The sequence below is a fragment of the Cryptomeria japonica genome, chromosome 3 (genome assembly GCF_030272615.1).
Source record: "Cryptomeria japonica chromosome 3, Sugi_1.0, whole genome shotgun sequence".
In the NCBI taxonomy this organism is placed as follows: domain Eukaryota; kingdom Viridiplantae; phylum Streptophyta; class Pinopsida; order Cupressales; family Cupressaceae; genus Cryptomeria; species Cryptomeria japonica.
The window spans coordinates 194,499,539-194,518,244 of record NC_081407.1 but is presented as its reverse complement, the minus strand read 5'-3'; the positions used below and the strand labels follow the sequence as shown (position 1 = coordinate 194,518,244).

The 18,706-nt window shown below is 39.7% G+C and overlaps 1 protein-coding gene across 3 annotated transcripts in view; it reads left to right on the top strand.

The window, feature by feature from the left end:
• LOC131035058 (2-dehydro-3-deoxyphosphooctonate aldolase 1) overlaps window positions 1–18,706 on the top strand; it is a 172,793-nt gene that overhangs the window by 128,826 nt on the left and 25,261 nt on the right. For all 3 annotated transcript variants that reach the window (XM_057966678.2, XM_057966679.2, XM_057966680.2), the window contains one exon: window positions 1,420–1,464. In XM_057966678.2, coding sequence (XP_057822661.2) covers window positions 1,420–1,464 — 45 coding nt within the window. The remainder of the gene's footprint in view (window positions 1–1,419; window positions 1,465–18,706) is intronic.

The following is an 18,706-nucleotide window of genomic DNA, read 5'->3' as shown; positions in this document are numbered from 1 at the left end:
ATTTACATGATGGACAACACAATAAAACACAGATATAATAGATTCTGAATTCAATCAAATAATTTTACATTGCATTGCATTATAGCTTCATAAAACCAAAGATATTCCCATATAAAAGTACCCAAAACCCCTTACAGCAATAACTCCCAATTAACCTATTTAATTACTAACTATTAACATTTATTTATTTATTTATAAATAAAATCTAAATGTTAATTTATTTTGTTAATTTATTTTATTATTATTATAATCTATACTAAACTAAAGATGTAATAACCCAACACTACTCAGTGTACAACCTAGCTATTTGGGACTTCTCCAGCCAAGATTGAGACCAACAATATCTCATCTCCCATTTCCTAGCCTTGATAGTGATCAAGAATAAGACCACTCTTAAAAGGGGGGAAATGTTCAGTTTGAAATTATGATCATTGTACATAAAATTGAATAACTAAAGTAATGTTTCTAAGTAAGGTGAGCTTATTGTATATGATGGTATGAGTATAAGATTTAACCTTTCATTTTATGGCATCAACAATGGCCGTTGCTGATTATCATACCTATTGTCTTGACTATTATATGTATGAATTGTCGATAGCAAAACAAAGATCTCCACTAAGTCCCCCATCTTTATATCTTTATGTGAGTCCCCCAGCTTTCATTGTGTTTATACCACATTGATCATTATTGTTTCACATTGTTTTCCAATAACCAGAATCTCATTATTTCATTCCTCAAAAGCTCTCTACATAGGCGTTTTGTGCTTATAGATGAAGCTTTGCATGATGATTGTCTTTTTGCTGAAATCTTTCCCGAGTTAAACATATTAAACTGAGAAATTGGCAAATATGTATACTTTAAGATGACCAGCATGAAAGACTAAATATTTTGCCCATGAGAAGATGCACCATAGGCACAAGTTTAGCAACCCAAGCTTGCACACTGACCTTCTGTTCTTCATAAAACGAGTGCACATTTTGTTAGTTTAAATTCTTGTGACTCCTGTTTATATCTTGTTCTCATTTTAGGATACGTTTAGCTTTCTATTCTTTTATTTGGTAAATGTTCATCACCAACTTTCCTCTTTAATTGATAGTTTTATAAATTGACTATCTTATTTCTTGGGGGTTCTAGAAAGAAATATGGTTATAGATTAACCTGTATTTGACAATTAGTTTTTAGTGGTTTATCCCTATGGATATTAATTTACTTATTTTAACTAGATTGCAATATTATTTTATTACACTTTGCTTTTTGATATTTTGAAGATTGCAGTCTGATATGCTTTCATATTGAGGTTTTTGTGAATAAAGTAGATTATGTTACTCTATTTGAATTTCTTAATGATTTCTTTGAAAATATCAATGGTCAAAGCCAAATTACCTCCTAGATTTAATTCATGGGACACTGGTGATGCAGGTAGCAGATATCACACATGCATTGCAACAACCGGCTGGTAGAAAGGTTTACAATAAACCTACTTTTTTCTTATCATTTGTTAATCAATAGAAGCTAATGCTACTAAGAACTTAAGAAGTGAGTAATACAAACATGCTTTATAGTCCTTTCCCTTTGCCATTGTCCAATCACCTTGTCTCCATATATGAGGTGTGTACCTTGTGGGCATGTTAAATTCAAAGCATTAGATTTCAGAAATAGAGATGCAAAATATTCCCCCCACTCTCTCCCATCCCCCCCAAAAAAAACAGAACAAAGAAAATTGCTTAAACAATTGAACCAATTATTATATGGTGCTGAGGTGCAATTATGTTTATATCCATATATAAAGCAATTCTTATGGCTCACTGACATATCTGACCATCTCAAACAAGTCCTGAACCCACCATTTGCAAATTGTGTGATTATTGAACATAAATGATTATGTTAGGTCTATAGCATAACAAGGGGACACTTAGAGAATATTATCAGCACTTTTAACGCCCCTCTTAATGATACCTCTGTGACACTCTTGAAATTTGACGTACCCTTAAATAGCTTTCCTGTTGCAAATCATGCGATCTTCTCTATAGTAATCTGATCATATGCGATCTTCTCTATCGTAATCTGATCATTTCTCCACATTTTGTTTATTTCTTGAAAATTGTATGTTGTGTTCTAAAGTTTCTTTTGATTAGTTGACACCTCTGTCATCTTTTCTGAAACTGCAAGAACTCAAACATGTCTTGATTTTCATTTTCATAACCATATGCTTGCCATACATTGCATTATTATTTAAATACTCTTTGATAAAATTATGTCTTTTGTGATTCTTGGTTGGCACCTTTAAATTTAAAACAATGCTATTTTCTATGATGATTGATCTTTCCACAATATATGCACATATTTTTCGAACACATGTTGAAACCAACATTATATTCTATGATTATTAATTCTTCCTCAATATACTCATGTGTTTTTGATAGAATATTTCTTAAAGGATAATGTTTCTTATAATTCTGCTTACAATTAAGTTCCATGGAACTTTTTTAAAAAAGTACATGTTTAAAATGGGAAATGCAAACCCCAAAATCCTCTAGAAATGGAGAAGTGCTATTAAAATGAGTAACCTGGAACCTATAAGTATATATAATTTAAGACGAAAAAGAAAAGAACATGAGAAATGTGTGGAGAGCGGCTTTTTTTGAATCCTATCAAAATACAATCCTTATTCTCAAAATGTAACCTATATAGATAAGGTTTTGCATGTCATGCCAAAAGGAACTGCACAGGATGCATCCTAAGGATGACTCCTAATATTTGACATTGTCACAGTTGGCAATGAGATCAGAAGACCCAACACCAATAGCTCATATTAAAGGTGATTTAGGAGGATGTTTACAATCCTCTAGATCAAGTGCAAACAAGAAAAATGCACAATTTCGAATATAATAGTATTTACATCCTAAACTTTTGTTTTGCCTCTCGTGTACACTTCTTTCTTGTAAAATAAAAAACAGTGATTATGTTGCAAAGAGAATACATACTCTTGCCTTTGTTGATCTCAACTTGTTTCTCTTTACCTAGTGACCAAATCCATGCATAGTTCAACACTCTAAGAGATCCCATTGTGAAAGAACATCAATGTTAAGTTCTGAAATTTTCTTTTGATAATTTTTGAAACCCAAAGCATTCTAATGTGTGCAAGTGGGTGTTCAACTACTTCCAGCCATAGATCAACTACTTGTTGAGTACTCTTAAGGCCTTTTTTTCATCCTCGAGTTTTTCAACTCTAACTTGCAAGTCTGCAAAAACGAGTTTTTTGTGAATTTTCCATTTTGATTCATGCAAGCACCCAGCAACTTTGAGTGGAAAACTTGTGCTGTGCAAATAGACATTGTCAAATGCAGAAAATACAAAACCTGGGTGCTGAAAGCCATGGTATTCGACCTTTTTAAGCTCTGCATGCCCAGGGTAAATATCACACCAGTATTTGAGCTTTTCTTTTTAGAATTGCATATTCATTACAAATATTTTTCTCATTTGAGCATGACATGAGACCAATACAAGCTCCTTATGAGGAAACACACTAGAAATCACCTATGGAAGACCAAGAGTCGTTACTTAGAAACCACTTTTATTTAGAAACTGCCTCCATTTTAGAAGCCAACTATGGAAGACCTAGGATCACAACCTAGAATTCCACTTTAGATGTCCCTATGGGGAATTGAATTTGGGTCTTCACAATGAAAACCCAATGTTTTAACCAATTAAGCTCAACCCCTTGGACAGTATTTGAACTTTTTTCAGTGAATTGGAGTGAGTTTAAAGGATAGTTGAAAAGAAACATGTGGAATTTTAGGTTTCAAGGTTATTTATTTATTTTCTTGTTTTCCAAGCATGCAAATTATTTATAACATGTAAATCATACAATTTTAAATGCATTGTAATCAATTTATTTAAATTTTATTGCTGCTTTATGCAATTTTTTGTGAATAGAATTGTTGGTTTTTTTAATGAACATGGGGTTTAAGATTAACGGTGAAAAAAGTTATTTTTGTTAAATCAAGTAATACTATTGCTATTCAATTACTACATTACATTTGAAATACATTTACTAGGGTTTGCCTCAAGTGAGGTGTTTCAAGATATTTTTGTATTGTAATAATCTAGGTTTCATCCCAAACTTGTATTGAAACATTGTAATCTTGGGAGAACAATTAAATGTGTAGATCCAACATTATCTAAATGTCTCCATGTCAAATGTATACATATCTAGGTGTTATCTCTAATTAGTTGGTTTGTTTGATGATTGTAAAATCCTTGCAAAGCTTTTGCAAGGTATCTTTTTAGAGTAATATAAGAAGTGTATGGGATCTTTCATGGGTTACTAAGTTAGATTATTTTAATGTTCTACAATTTCATTCATTTCTCATTTGTATGCATAGAGACTAGCTTATGCATAGCATTTGATGGTGTATTCATCAACAATATCTTGATCAAGGTGTTGCAAGTGAGTTCTAGTCATTGTATCCTTTGTATTGAAAATTCTAGGCTTTATTTGCCCAATTGCATATAAACACATATCTGCTTACTAATTAACCTCCCATCATCAATACACGCAAAACAAATCAAATTTATCTTTATTCCATATTGTGTTGTAGTTAGTCTTTCTTATTTTCACATCTAGATGTGCATTACATCATTACGAGCTATCAAGAACACATCCCTAGACACTTTGTGTGGTAGTTTATTTTCTTAAAGAAAGTGCAGGACCTTGTATTATCAAATCAACAAACAAATATGGAGTGACAACCTAAATAGGAGTATACTATGTCAAGGTAGATGTCCATTACCTCTAATTGTATTTAAATAGAACCTTAGAGAAGATCCCTTGGTTTAGCAGAGCTAAAAGTCAAAGAAGATCTTACACGTTAATAAATTGGTCCAAAATTGCCTTGCCTAAGTATAGATGTGAACTCTTCTTCCCTGAGTTTGATATCCCTAGTGCTCAAGGGAAGGTTGTCTTTATGGATTTACAACTTTGTGCACCAACAAAATCAACAAGTGTAAATTGTCCCACTTGAAGCTATGACACAACTTACGTCATATGTCAAATTTTGAGTAATCTAGGGAGTGCAATTTGCCTCTTCTACTTTGAGAATCCATATCCAATTCATTTCTTTACGAGATTCCAAGCCATGTGAAAAAGCCACGAAAGAGGTAAACTAAGAGACAACCCTTTCATTTTTGGATAAGAAACTAGAGATGGTGAGAGCACAAGCAGCCATAGCAACAATCATTATTCATAATTCCATGCAAGAAACCGAGGTAAATATGATAGAGATTGTGGACTCTAGTCATAGTCCATGCATATAAGGCACTTACACCTCTAGTTCGAATAAAGGCTAGTCACATTAGGTTGTACCTAGAAACATACATGGAGCACAAACTTCATTAAAACATACAAGGTGGTACAACAAGAAGCAAATAAGGCATGCACAAAATTTTGATATTACAACCACCTTCCTTTCAACATGGTGAAGAATCCACATTGGAGTATTAGGTGACAACATTGATAGTTGCAAAGAAAAAAAACAAGTTGTCATATCCAAAAGAGTTATTTTAAGGTTGTTTGAAGATGTTGATGCGAAGACAATTCTAGAAAATAAAAAGTAGTGATGAAAGTTCAGATGCACATTTTTTTAGATGGTGGAAGGAATTGCTCCCTCATCAATTTTTTGATGGCTTCAAATGGTGAGCTGATTTTCTTGAGGTCAATTGATGCCTCTAATAAAATAAAGAACTCAAAAACTTTTAACTTGATGTTCGTGGAGATTTTCTTAGAGGTGTGCATAGAGAATGTGGTGCAAATTGTCACTAATAATGCCATGATAGATGTGGTGGTTAGGAGAATGCTTCAAGAGAAGCATTTATCACTCTTTTCGACCCCTTACATGGCCTATTATCTTGACCTTCTTTTGGAGGAACTAGGCAAAATTGATTGGAGATCAATTGTAGAAGATGCAATGAACAACACAAAACATATTTATAATCACCCTTGGGTTCTCAACTTGATGAAAGATCAAGGGGAAAGAGCTTGTACAATTGGGTGTTACAAGGTTTGCAACTAACTTTTTAACATTGCAAAGTATTTGTGGTAGATTGATATCTTTGAAGCAAATGTTTGTGAGTCAAACATGATCAGATTCAGCATATTCAAAGAAGGTTGATGGAAAGAGGACCACAAAGACAATTTTTGATGATGCCTCTATGAAGATAGATACAAAGTGTTAGGGGTAAATAACTGATGTTAGTAAGAATAATAATTATAATTGTGTTTATGTTGTGTTTATGGTTATGTTGCATTGCCGAGAGGTTCCCGTCGGGTAGTTGGGAGTTGGTGACGGTTGGCAACTTGGCCAACCGTCGGGTCTATATATTGTTTGGATGGAACCTCGTCAAGGGAGATTATGGATGGATATATTTTGGATAATTCAATAAAGATATAACTCTTCCGGTCTTGTTGTTTATGTTAGAATAATATCTTTCTCTTTGTGTTATTAATGATCATTTAAGTTGTTTCTAATTTCTCCTCTAGTTAATGATTGTTTCTTTTAGAAACATCATCTTTGTAACTCTATTTAAAGGAGCTTTCTCTCCTTGATTAATTGAACAACATTGATTCTTGAAATCCATATGCTTTTGCATCTGTATTATGGTATCAGAGTAGAAAGAAAAATTTTGTTTTTTCTAAAAATTTTCGAATGAAATTTTTCATCACTGAAAAAACAAATCTAGGGCCTGTGATTTTTTCAGAATTCAAAATTCAAATTTTTTTTTCTAAAGGGTTTTCTTTCAAGCGGTTTTTTCTATTGTTCTTCATGTTTTTTGTGGCGGATTTCTTTTTAACCAGACCTTCTTCCCGCAACGCCATTAATCCTCTGCACATGACGCAATTTTTTCCACCTGCAAATTTTTTTTCTGCCATTTTTGGATGGAAATCTGCATTTTCGATTAGGATTTTTACCCTTCAGATCAACTTGATTTTTTTTCCAATTGCATATTCTTGGTGGGTTTTTCGAGATCTCAATTGGGTTGTTTTCAGAATTTTTTGGGTGCATCGTTTTCCGTGCCTCAAATTTCGTGCCAGCGGATTTCAATTCTGATTTCAGATTCTTTCTAGGTATTTCGCAAGGATTTCTGGGTTGTCTTTGGATTTTTTTGGGTCAGTTGTAAAATTTTCTCGAAATCTGTGATAGTCGTAATTCATCTGTTTTTTGAAGTTTGTACCTGTATCTGCCTCTATTTTCTGTATTGGAATTTGTGCCTGGACTTGTCTCAGTGCATTGAACCTCGTACCTCAGGTTTTGTGCACTTAGCATCTTCTCAGTACCTCATTTTTCGTGCCTTGAAAAGCATGAAGATGGCTTATGGGCATCGATGTTTGTTTCAATTTTTAATATTTTTTTACTTGAAATTTTTTTTGATGGGTTTTAATATTTTTTTCCCTTAAAAAGTCTTTGGGTTTTTAAATATTTTGTCCCTGTAAAAAAAATCATGGGAGGGTTTATGATTTTTTCCTCAAAAATTGTACTTTGTTGTAGTCTATTTTTAGTCGCACCTGGAGTTGTTGTGCGAACATCTGCACTAGTCTCTTGTTTGCAGTCTATTTTCGGGTATCTTGCTCATCTACAATAGTTTGGAGGGTTTGCCGATTTTTTCCTCAAAATCGTGACAACTGTTCTTGGTGTGTCTCTAGTTACAGGGAGGAACAGTTCTCCAACATCAAGTTGGACGGTTGGTGTTGTTTTGGGTATCTCTAGAAGTTCTGCAATTTCTGGGAGGGTTGGTGGAAGACTCATCTCAAGTGGCAGAGTTAGTGGCAGGCTCTTGTCTTCTGTTGCAGCGTGTTCTGAGAAGAAGGCGGCAACCTTCTCTGTTATTTCTCTTGGTAGTTAGAACGATGACCATTAAGGGAGGGTATTAGAATAATATCTTTCTCTTTGTGTAATTAATGGTCATTTAAGTTGTTTCTAATTTCGCCTCTAGTTAATGATTGTTTCTTTTAGAAACATCATCTTTGTAACTCTATTTAAAGGAGCTTTGTCTCCTTGATTAATTGAACAACATCGATTCTTTGAAATCCATATGCTTTTGCATCTGTATTAGTTTATCATTACTACTTATGTTGTGATATGTGAATGTTCTGTTACGTGAATAACTGGTACGTGTGGAAAACACTGTGTTATCTGTGAGTGTTACCAACCTTACATGAAGGACTAAACATTTTGGCACCGTTGCCTAAACGAACCTGGAGATAACTATGGCTACAGGCGGAAGGAATTAATGGGCCAGCCATTCAACCAGCAATTAATTGTCGTGGACAACGACACACACGAAGAGAGTACCGCGGAAGAGGCTCAAGAGGATTAGTTGACGACAGACTTGGTAGAGTTGTGGGACGTGTCGGTCATGCAATACGTGCAGAGAGAGGCTCGGGAGAGAGCCGTCTCGAAAGGCACGGTACGTGGTGAACTCACCGTCAGCACTCCCATCTTTGACCTGCTCGGAAGTATCCCAAGGTTACTCGCCAGAAATCTAATTACACTTCAAGACCGAAAGGAGGAAACTGCACGAGAACTCCGTCGGCAACAAGTACTCCGAAGGTACGAGGAGCGGAGTCGTAGGGAGGAAGAGGAGAGGGAGGCTAGTCGACGTCGTACCTCTGGCACTTGATGCCCCTACGGCCAAACAAAGACAAACGTATTACTGCCACTGAAGGAGTAGACGAGGGAATTGTACGGAGATCTCTCTGCATAAAAGAACAGGCCGAAAGGAGACAACGGCTAAGGGAGGTTGTTGACTCGAAGAGCCCGGAGAAACACAGTAGAAGTTGGAGTCGTAGTCAGGAGAGACAAAGGTCATGTACGTGGAAGGAGTTCGCCGAGGTCGCCAGGAACCTGCCACTTCCAGACGTAGCGGAGGAAGATCTCGCCGACCAGGCCCCACACTTGACGTCAAGTGAAGAGGACTCCGGAGCCGAGTCGCAGAGCAACCCGTCGGAGTATTCTGAACAAGGAGAGGAGGCGGTACGGGACCTGCACGAAGAGATCGCCACTATTTTTGAAGCTACATTATCTAGCATAAGGAATTTGTCCTTGTCAAAGGACATCAAAATAGGAGGGTCAGATCCAGAAACCTCGAGAAGGAGGGACTATAGGAGCGAGGGTGACCAAAGCCCTGCGGATAGGGGCCCAACCAGACCAAGAGCATACAGTACCTCCCGGATACATAATACCTCTCCGGCATATAGTCACTTCCAAGCGCTTCATAAAACCCTCCAGGCAAGAACAATGGCACACACCCCGGAGAAACAAAAGCTTCCAAAATTCATGGGCGATGGGTTGGAGGACCCCGTACAACATTGTAAGACATGCGTGACCATTTGGGAGGCAAATGGCCAGGACAACTGGGATTATTGGTTGAAGGCATTTCCAGCCACTCTGCGAGGAATAGCCATTGACTGGTATATGGACTTGGATGCCCAGTATAAAACATCTTGGAATAGTTTGAAGAAGGCTTTCGAAGAGGAGTTCAAACTCCTATGGGACGACAATGAAATTGTGGTGGAGATCTACAATACCAAGCAAGGAAAAAGTGAAAGCGTGCGGGCATATAGTAGAAGGCTGAGGGAACTGGTCAATAAAATGGAGAACCAACCAGCTAATGGCCTCAAGAAGAGATGGTTTGTTGAAGGATTGGTACCATCCCTCAGATGGAAGATGAAGGTGGTCCCCCCGCCCTCGTATGATGAGGCGTACAACCGTGCGATGGATATTGAAAGCGAAAATAAGACATCTCGAGGGAAGTGCCGGGTGAGCGATGGTGATAGTACGGATGAAGACAGTGATGGGGACTCCAAAACCCTGCAAGCACTCCGAAGGGATATGATGAGAATGATGAAAGAACTAAAGGCTGACAAAGAAGGTGGCAGGGAAGGAAAGGACCTATGGTGCACCGACTGCAAGACGGAAGGACACACTAAGGGGAGTTGTCCCCGCAAAACCTTCTGTGACATCTGCCAAGTAATGGGACATTCCATTAAGGAATGCCCGTACAACTTGAAAACACGGAGCACAAAAGTGCTCTACGCCCAACCTGACTAAGTCACACCGCCAGTGACACCTTCGAAGCCGGCAGCAAACTCTGATGCCTCTCCTGGAGGATACAGAAACAATCGGCAAGGTAACAACAGGTCCAATAATAACACGCCAAGGAGCATAATTCAATACGACGCGAAGGGACGACCCATGATTCAATGCAGAAAGTGCAACGAATGGGGTCACTTTGCGCGGGAATGTCAAAATGGGGGTGACGCATGAAGTTTGCTATGCAAATGGTGCGGTCTAGGGAATCATGAGGACATAGACTGCCCAAGGCAAAAAGGGGTGAATATGCTGGAAATGGAAGGTCCGAGGGAAGGCATATTGGCAATCACAAGATTGCAAAGCAAAAAAGCCATGTATCCTGACCCTCGCACGAAGAAGGAAAGACTCCAGGAAGCCAGGGCGGATATCGAGCGTGTGATGGCAGAAGAGCGGAGGGCCTCGCACCCGGTTGCCAGTATACCACTCCAGTCAAGACCGGAGAAAACTATCATTAAGCAAATGTTACAAACCACAATACCTGTACAGGTATCCGACCTCCTACAGACCATGCCACAGTTGAGGATGGCCCTGACGAATGCAGTCGGTGACACCACCGTCGGCCAGGAACACCGGGCAATGACAGAACTACATAGTACGGCTCCGGTGAAGGAACCTGGTACGAACGCCATGGACCCTATGCTACTCACAGTAAGCATTGGACGAAAACCTGCCGTGGTGGAGATGGACATAATGGGACAAAAGCTCACAAACACCATTGTGGATGGCGGGTCCGGAGTCAACGTACTACCGGAGGAAACATGGAGAAGCCTTGGCAAGCCTACTCTCTGGCCACCAACATTCTATCTCGTCAATGCAGACCAACACGGTATCAAACCTCTCGGTACTCTCCAGGGAATCATGAGGACATAGACTGCCCAAGGCAAAAAGGGGTGAATATGCTGGAAATGGAAGGTCCGAGGGAAGGCATATTGGCAATCACAAGATTGCAAAGCAAAAAAGCCATGTATCCTAACCCTCGCACGAAGAAGGAAAGACTCCAGGAAGCCAGGGCGGATATCGAGCGTGTGATGGCAGAAGAGCGGAGGGCCTCGCACCCGGTTGCCAGTATACCACTCCAGTCAGGACCGGAGAAAACTATCATTAAGCAAATGTTATAGACCACAATACCTGTACAGGTATCCGACCTCCTACAGACCATGCCACAGTTGAGGATGGCCCTGACGAATGCAGTCGGTGACACCACCGTCGGCCAGGAACACCGGGCAATGACAGAACTACATAGTACGGCTCCGGTGAAGGAACCTGGTACGAACGCCATGGACCCTATGCTACTCACAGTAAGCATTGGACGAAAACCTGCCGTGGTGGAGATGGACATAATGGGACAAAAGCTCACAAACACCATTGTGGATGGCGGGTCTGGAATCAACGTACTACCGGAGGAAACATGGAGAAGCCTTGGCAAGCCTACTCTCTGGCCACCAACATTCTATCTCGTCAATGCAGACCAACACGGTATCAAACCTCTCGGTACTCTCATGGCACAAAAGGTAGTGATCGGAACACAACAATTCATTCGGGATTTCGTAGTCATTCCACTGGAAAGAAAAGCGTACGACGCCCTCTTGGGAAGGGGGTGGCTGATCATGGCTAGAGCCAATAATAAATGGAAGAAGAATACACTCTCAATCGAAAGTGAAGGCCATAAGTATGTGATTGACCTGAGGAATCAGTCCGTTAGTGAAGAGCTTGCGTTGTCTGACTCCGACTCGGAGGACTCAAACAGATGGGAGTGAGGTTCTAAAGGAGATAGAGGAGGGAGGGAACTGTTGACGTGTATTTTGTACACAATCAAACACAGAATAAAATACCCAAGGGTACCTTATCCTCTCTTGAATAAAGCCTCTGATTGCTAAAGATTTCGCAAAAAAGGATCAATCAGGATGACTCCAAGGTTCTTCGATGTAGGGTCTCTATGTGTGGATAAGCACCAGTGGTCGTTGTGAATGCTGTTTCATCAAGGGGCCTTACGTTTTCCGAGCTGCAGGAACATAATTTCCTAAAACTAACAAGTTCTCAAAAAGATCAAAAGGTAGGGTTTGCAAGAGATGAATTCTAATCTAATCCTAAGAATGACTCAATGTAGGCTAGACTTGGTAAGATTCTACCAATTTCAGTATTGCCAAGGGATAACAACTCAACTGAAATTGATGCGATCTTCTAAGGTGTTTAATGATTTTCAAATCATCAAAAATTATAGATACTATCATAAAGATACATATCAATAGTTCAATAATGATTGAAGGTTCAAGCAATCCAAATATCTCCAGTTGACCACACAAGGCGTACTTACAATCAGTAAGAAGCTAGTAGTTTGGAACGTGAATCTCACCAAAGATCAAACCCAACACTTAGTCCTTCAAACTCTAATACCACTTCGACCGAGAATGATTCAAGAAAGTAAACAACCATGAAAATAGCCACAAGAATTGCAATAAAACACCATAACATCAATATTTTATTGATCTCAAAGCCAAAATAGACAACAATTGCTTGAAATTCTTTCTTCAATGCTCAATCTTGCTACAAAATAACTTTCTTCTCTCCAAAAGCTCTAATCTTCTAACTTCTGACTGTCCACTCTAATATCTATTTCTAATTACAAAATGAAAATGAGCGAGGGTATATATAGCATCCTCAATTACAATGAACGGCCTAGATCAAAAGAAGATCAACGGCTGAGATTTTGACACCTAAACCCTAATTAGGCTTTGTTACAAAAAGTTCCCCTTTTATTGAACAATATTAAATGCATAGCCAAATATTAATTGGCACAAAAATCTAGGAAACATAGACCAATGATAATTAAGGTGCCACATCATCTACAACAACCTCTCTTCTAGAACCTTATTCCCTTTCCAATGCTCTTTCTTAGCATATGCAATGAATCTAGACACAATTCCTTCAATCTCAGCAATAGGAATCTCGGGAAGATTCCTCATTTGTTCCTCCAAGTGGATAACCTGATCAAAGGCCTTGAGAAGAGCCGCATCCCATCCAGGTTCAAGTTCCTTGATCTTCTCAATCAGGAGCATAGTAGCGAACATTTGATCTCGTTGCCCATCTGTGATGACATTCTCATCTTTGCAAAAGATGACCTTGACTCTTTCTTCCAACTCTTGAAGATCCACATCTGTCTCAACTTCGATCCTCCTGCCAAGGATAGTACATAACACCTCAAACACCTTGTCCTGAATTGGATGGATGACGCCCTCAACTTGATTGCATTTTGTGCTGATGTCTTTGAAAAGAACCTCCTTCATCTGAAGTAGAGTTGACCACTGGAGTAAATTATGAGCTCCTCCATCCATTATCTTTTCTTGTGCTAGGATCTTCCTTGGTGTTTGCCTGATTACTTGTAGAACAGGAATGAGAACATCTCTAGTGTGGGCAAAGGCGGCTACTGTTATCATTAGGTTGTGGATGATCTCAAGGACCTGGATAGCTCGGTGGATTGTCTGCATCATTCTTGTTGCAAATTCAACGACAACTGTGTGGGATTTGTCAATCCAAGAGCTCATAAGCTGAACCAAGCTCTTGACTCTCTCTGCCTCGCCAACTGATTCAAGGGGAAGTGCTTGCACAGGAGACACTGCTGGATCTTGACGTCCCAAGGGCTGATTGAGATGGCTAAAGTGGCCTCTCCAAGCACCGACCTCTCTTTCAAGCTTTCTATTCTTTTCCATTTCTTCTCTAAGCTTGTCTTTAAGTGCCTCAAATGAATCGGTTGCCTCATCCAGTGCCTGCTCAGCAGTGAGTGGACCAAGTTCAAATGTTTCTAGCTGGTGTAGCTATCTGTAACTTCCTGGACCCTGTCTCATCTCTGATCATCTTGGACATCTTGGTGGCCTTCTTCTTCTCTGTTACTTCCTGAGAATTTCCTACAAGGCTCTCAAAGTCAATTACATTATCTTCATCCTCAATCACAATCACCCTTGTCAATCTCTCTTTCAACCAATCTGGAATGGCGGATCTTGTCTCTCTGACTTGTATTTCTTTAGGCAAAGGTTCTTCTTCTCGGAGAGGAGATGTCACTTCATCATCATTCTTGTCTTCATGTAGCTCATTGACTTGGGGAGATCGACTTGATGAATGCTGGGGTGTCTTCCCTTTTTCAGGTCTATCATTTTGTACTATTGACTCCATAGACTCATCCACCTCAGGCATCTTCATCTCTTGTCCTTCAACTTGACTTGTCCTTTTCTCATGTCGAGATGATGTACCTGATGAGCGATCTCGATTAGCCTCTTGCTTCTTCTTGGAGGGTTCCCTTTTCTCAGGTCTTTCTTTCCTCTTCGCGCCTCTAGGATGAGAATTGTCTTCACTTGCGCTTGCTCCTCCTTCTTCTGGTCTTTCCTCCAAAGTATAAGTCATTGGTATGTTTTGCTCTCTTAACTTTTGATGTTGTACATCCACCCATCTGCGAGTACATGACAGAATTGGAGCCATCAAAGCTCTCAGGTCTGTAATCTCAGGTTCATTCCAATCTATCTTTATTGCTTTGTCTTCCCTGTCATAGGATGACTGGATATGTCTACCACTGTCCTGAGCTTGATCGGCCACTCTGTAAACTTTTCATTTCCTGATGAAATCTAAAGGTAATCTGGAATGCATTTTTCTTTTCACTTCTAAATCACTTGAGAGATTCATCCAAAAGTCTTCTACCTGAAATTCGTGCTTGTACTTCCTACCATATGCCTCTTCTATATACCCATAACGATCAAAATTCTCCCTTGAGGCAAAGAATGCGAATGAATATGAGGCCAAATCCCTCTCTGCATCATCCAAGGCTAGAGCATTAGGACATACCTCAACTGAATTCCCCAATATGATGGGCACGGGAGCTCCATTTCTATGCCTGTGTCTGAATGTCTTCGCATAGTTTGCCAACTGCCTAGCCACCTCAAGTAGCACTATCTTGTCTGTCGGATACCTCGGCAACATGTAGGGAGGTGAAGGACATCCATGGACTCTGATATATGTAAACTTTTGAAACTGGATGAACCAAGCACCGTACCTCTTTATAAGTTCTTGTGCATCTTGAGATAGCCGATTGTGAATCCCGCCTTGCAATATCTTGGTGATGTTCATCATGAAGGTATCATTGACTAACTTGTAGTCAGTTCCTGGTGGATGATGCAAATGAACATAAGACTCACAAACTCTGACTTCCCCAGGTCCTCTCCCAATCACTCCTCTGTGAGGTAGTCCTGCATATTCAAAACTCCTGATCAAGGCATATATGATGTATGAACTCATGTGGAAGGACTTGGTAGCCTTAAATCTCCTTAACTGCACGTCCAAGCAATGGCTAATAATTCTAGCCCAATGAATCGTTCCTTTTCCTTGAACTATCACTTGGATGAAGTAGAACATCCACTTCTCAAAATAGAAGGCCTGAGGAGCCCCTGTAACTCGATTGAGCAAAGTTATCAAATCTTTGTACTCCTCCTGGAAGTCGATCCTATGTGGTGTGTTGGGAATCTTGCTCAGGCGAGGATGACTTTTGAGTAACCAACTCTTATTGATGATGTTTAAGAAAGAGTCTGGATCATCTTCGTACATGGACCTGGCTCCTTCTAGGCTATTGTAAATCATATCTTTATGCTTTGGAAGATGGAGAGCCTCACTTATAGCCTCCTCTGAAAGGTAAGCCAAAGTGTTCCCTTCCTTGGACACGATCGATCCCGATTGTGGGTCATAATGGCGAGCACACTCGATCATCAGCTCATGGCACTGGACCGCTGGAGGGAAACTGGCCGCCTTGATGATGCCACTTTCAATTATTCTCCTTGCGACGGGTGATGGCTTGCCAATGTAAGGGACCTCCCGAAACTTCTTGACACTGAAGTTTCCCAAGTTGGTATCTCCAATGTTGCTCCACTCTGACACGATTTTAGTCTCCAATTCTTCACTCCTCTGATCTTCCTTCATGAGAGCTGGGCGACTAGTGGAGGCTCCTGCCTTTGGGGTCACCATCTTGACACCTACACAACATTTCATAATGAGTAATATATCTTGCAACGTAGAAATATGGAGTAGAAAGGAAGATTCAAGATTTTAATTAGGAAACTTCATGATAAATCTTGAGTTATCATTTCCTAATTAACTACGCAATTTTCAAAACTCGAAGTTCAAAATTCAAAATTTCAACATTGGGACTAGGATGATCTCGCCATACCTCCACTTGAGAATTAATTCTAAAAAAAATGATGCAAAAATAGGGTGAATTTTGGTTAGGCGAAATATAGATTAAAGTCCTTCCTTTAGCAAAATGCGCCTCCTTTAATCTTTACAAGCATCAACTCCACCACCTTTAGTCTTCAACACTAGAGGAAAATTCGCTCCAAATAGGCCAGCTTTCGCACTTCTTCTTTGCTTCTCCAAATCGCACTTGAAACAATGAGTGAATGATTTGAATAATGAAAACATGCCCCAAATATATAGAGCGCTCACCATTTCACCTCCCCATAGGCCGACTTGATGAAAATAGGCCAAAAAAAATAAATAAAATTAAAAAGGAAAAGGCCGACTTAATAAAATAATAAAAATGATACCTCAAGCGCTCCCTTTTTTAATTTTAATTTAATAAAAAATTAATTTTAAATGCCTTAATAGTAAAAAATCGATTTTTTGGAGGCTCAAAATTAATTATTAAATGCTATGCGCTTTTATTAAATGCCAATTTAATTAATTCTTTTTTCAAATATTTCGAAGTTGATGATTTTGGCACTTCATTCGATTTGGAGGATGTTAACGTTGGGACTTTGCAAAATAAAGAATGCACATGTTAAGCGCTCTGGTCCTTTGGTGAGGGACGGGAGCACTTTTGAAAAAGTGGCACGGTCCTTCAGTGAGGGACGGGAGCACTTTTTCATTTTTAGGCTAGGATTCTCAACTTTGAAGTCAAACCTTTGTTCACCACGCCTTAGAAGATTTTTCCCATCTCATACAACGTTGCCTTAGCATAATCTCGGAGGGAATTTGTTGCTTTAAAAAAAAAGTGGGACAGTCCTTCAGTGAGGGACGGGAGCACTTTTGAGTCCATTGCATGAACTCTTGATCATGTTAATCTTCAATTTACCCTCAAGGCGTAGAATATCACATTTCACACCATCTTGAGCCTTGGTAATAAAAATATCATTTCAAAATGTAAGGTAAATGGTCATATTTGGAAAAAAGTGGCATGGTCCTTCAGTGAGGGACGGGAGCACTTTTGCCAGTTGTCGTCAAAATTTGCAACTCTCGCATCTCAATTCAACTTCAAGGCATTTTAAACACTTTTCAAACTTGCGCCTTGGTCTCAATTTGTCCAAAGTTGGTGAGAAAGGGAAGATAACATATAAAGTGCTTTGGTCCTTTGGTGAGGGACGGGAGCACTTTTGAAAAAGTGGCACGGTCCTTCAGTGAGGGACGGGAGCACTTTTGTGTTTCAGGCATCATCTTGCCTCCAAAATTTGATCAAAATTTACCTAGGCAAAAATGTACAATTTCATCTTCAAAACGCTAACACTTAGACAAAATTTGAATTTTCCCTCAAAAAACCCTGACTAGACCTAACCTGAGACATATCTGACTTCGTGACAGACTTATCTTATTTCAAAAATCTCAATCTTCGGGAGGATGCGTAATAACCTTCAAAATTTGACTGGACTCAGCTTGAAAATATCCAAAAGAAACCTCTAAGGTTTAGCCTTAGCCCAGACAACTCACTCACTCAAAACCCTAAAAGCAGAGAGAAGAACAGGCAAAACAAAAGCAAAAAGAGGGGGTCCCCATTTTAATGGGGCGATGTGTGAAATGGTCACAACAGGAACCCAACGAGGAAGGAGTGCTGGAATTGGACGGATGCTTTGAAGATGGAACTAGTTCATTGGTTGGACTCTTCCATTGGCAGATGGAGGACTACGAGGTCTTCCACCCATAGTGCCACATGCTGCAAATATGCAAGATTGGGGAATCAAGCGGCGGTATGGAAGAGCAGTCATTTCCCTTGGAGTACGGTAGGTACCAGGAAGGGATGGCACGGGTGGATGTCACACCAACACACTGGTTTGAATGAGATAAACCTACTGCAAAGAGGAAGTTAAGGGGGCACCTTAGTAAATGGAAGAGAAGAAATCAAAGCAGACTTGGCAGCAGGATGAAATCGAGAAGAAGAAGACAAGGATCCGCACGGCCAGGCACAGAGGAGAGATTAAATTTGTACAATGTACTGACGAGTGCGGGGAGGTGTGGAAGGAACTAGTGGTTGATCCGTACGGCGTATGGATTGCCCGAACAAAGGCGCGTGAAGACCAAGCATCGAATCCGTACAGTGTACGGATTGTGCGTACAAACGTAGCAGAAGTCGAGGCGAGCAAGGTACAACGAAACATCCCGTACGGTGTACAACGACAACAGAACAATGCACCGTACGGTGTACAATGATCACGCCTAATCCATACGGTTTGTGCCGTTCACAGCAAACCAGTCCGTACAACGTACGAAATTTACAGCACAGCATACGACAATCATAGCAGAATAGTTTGTATGGG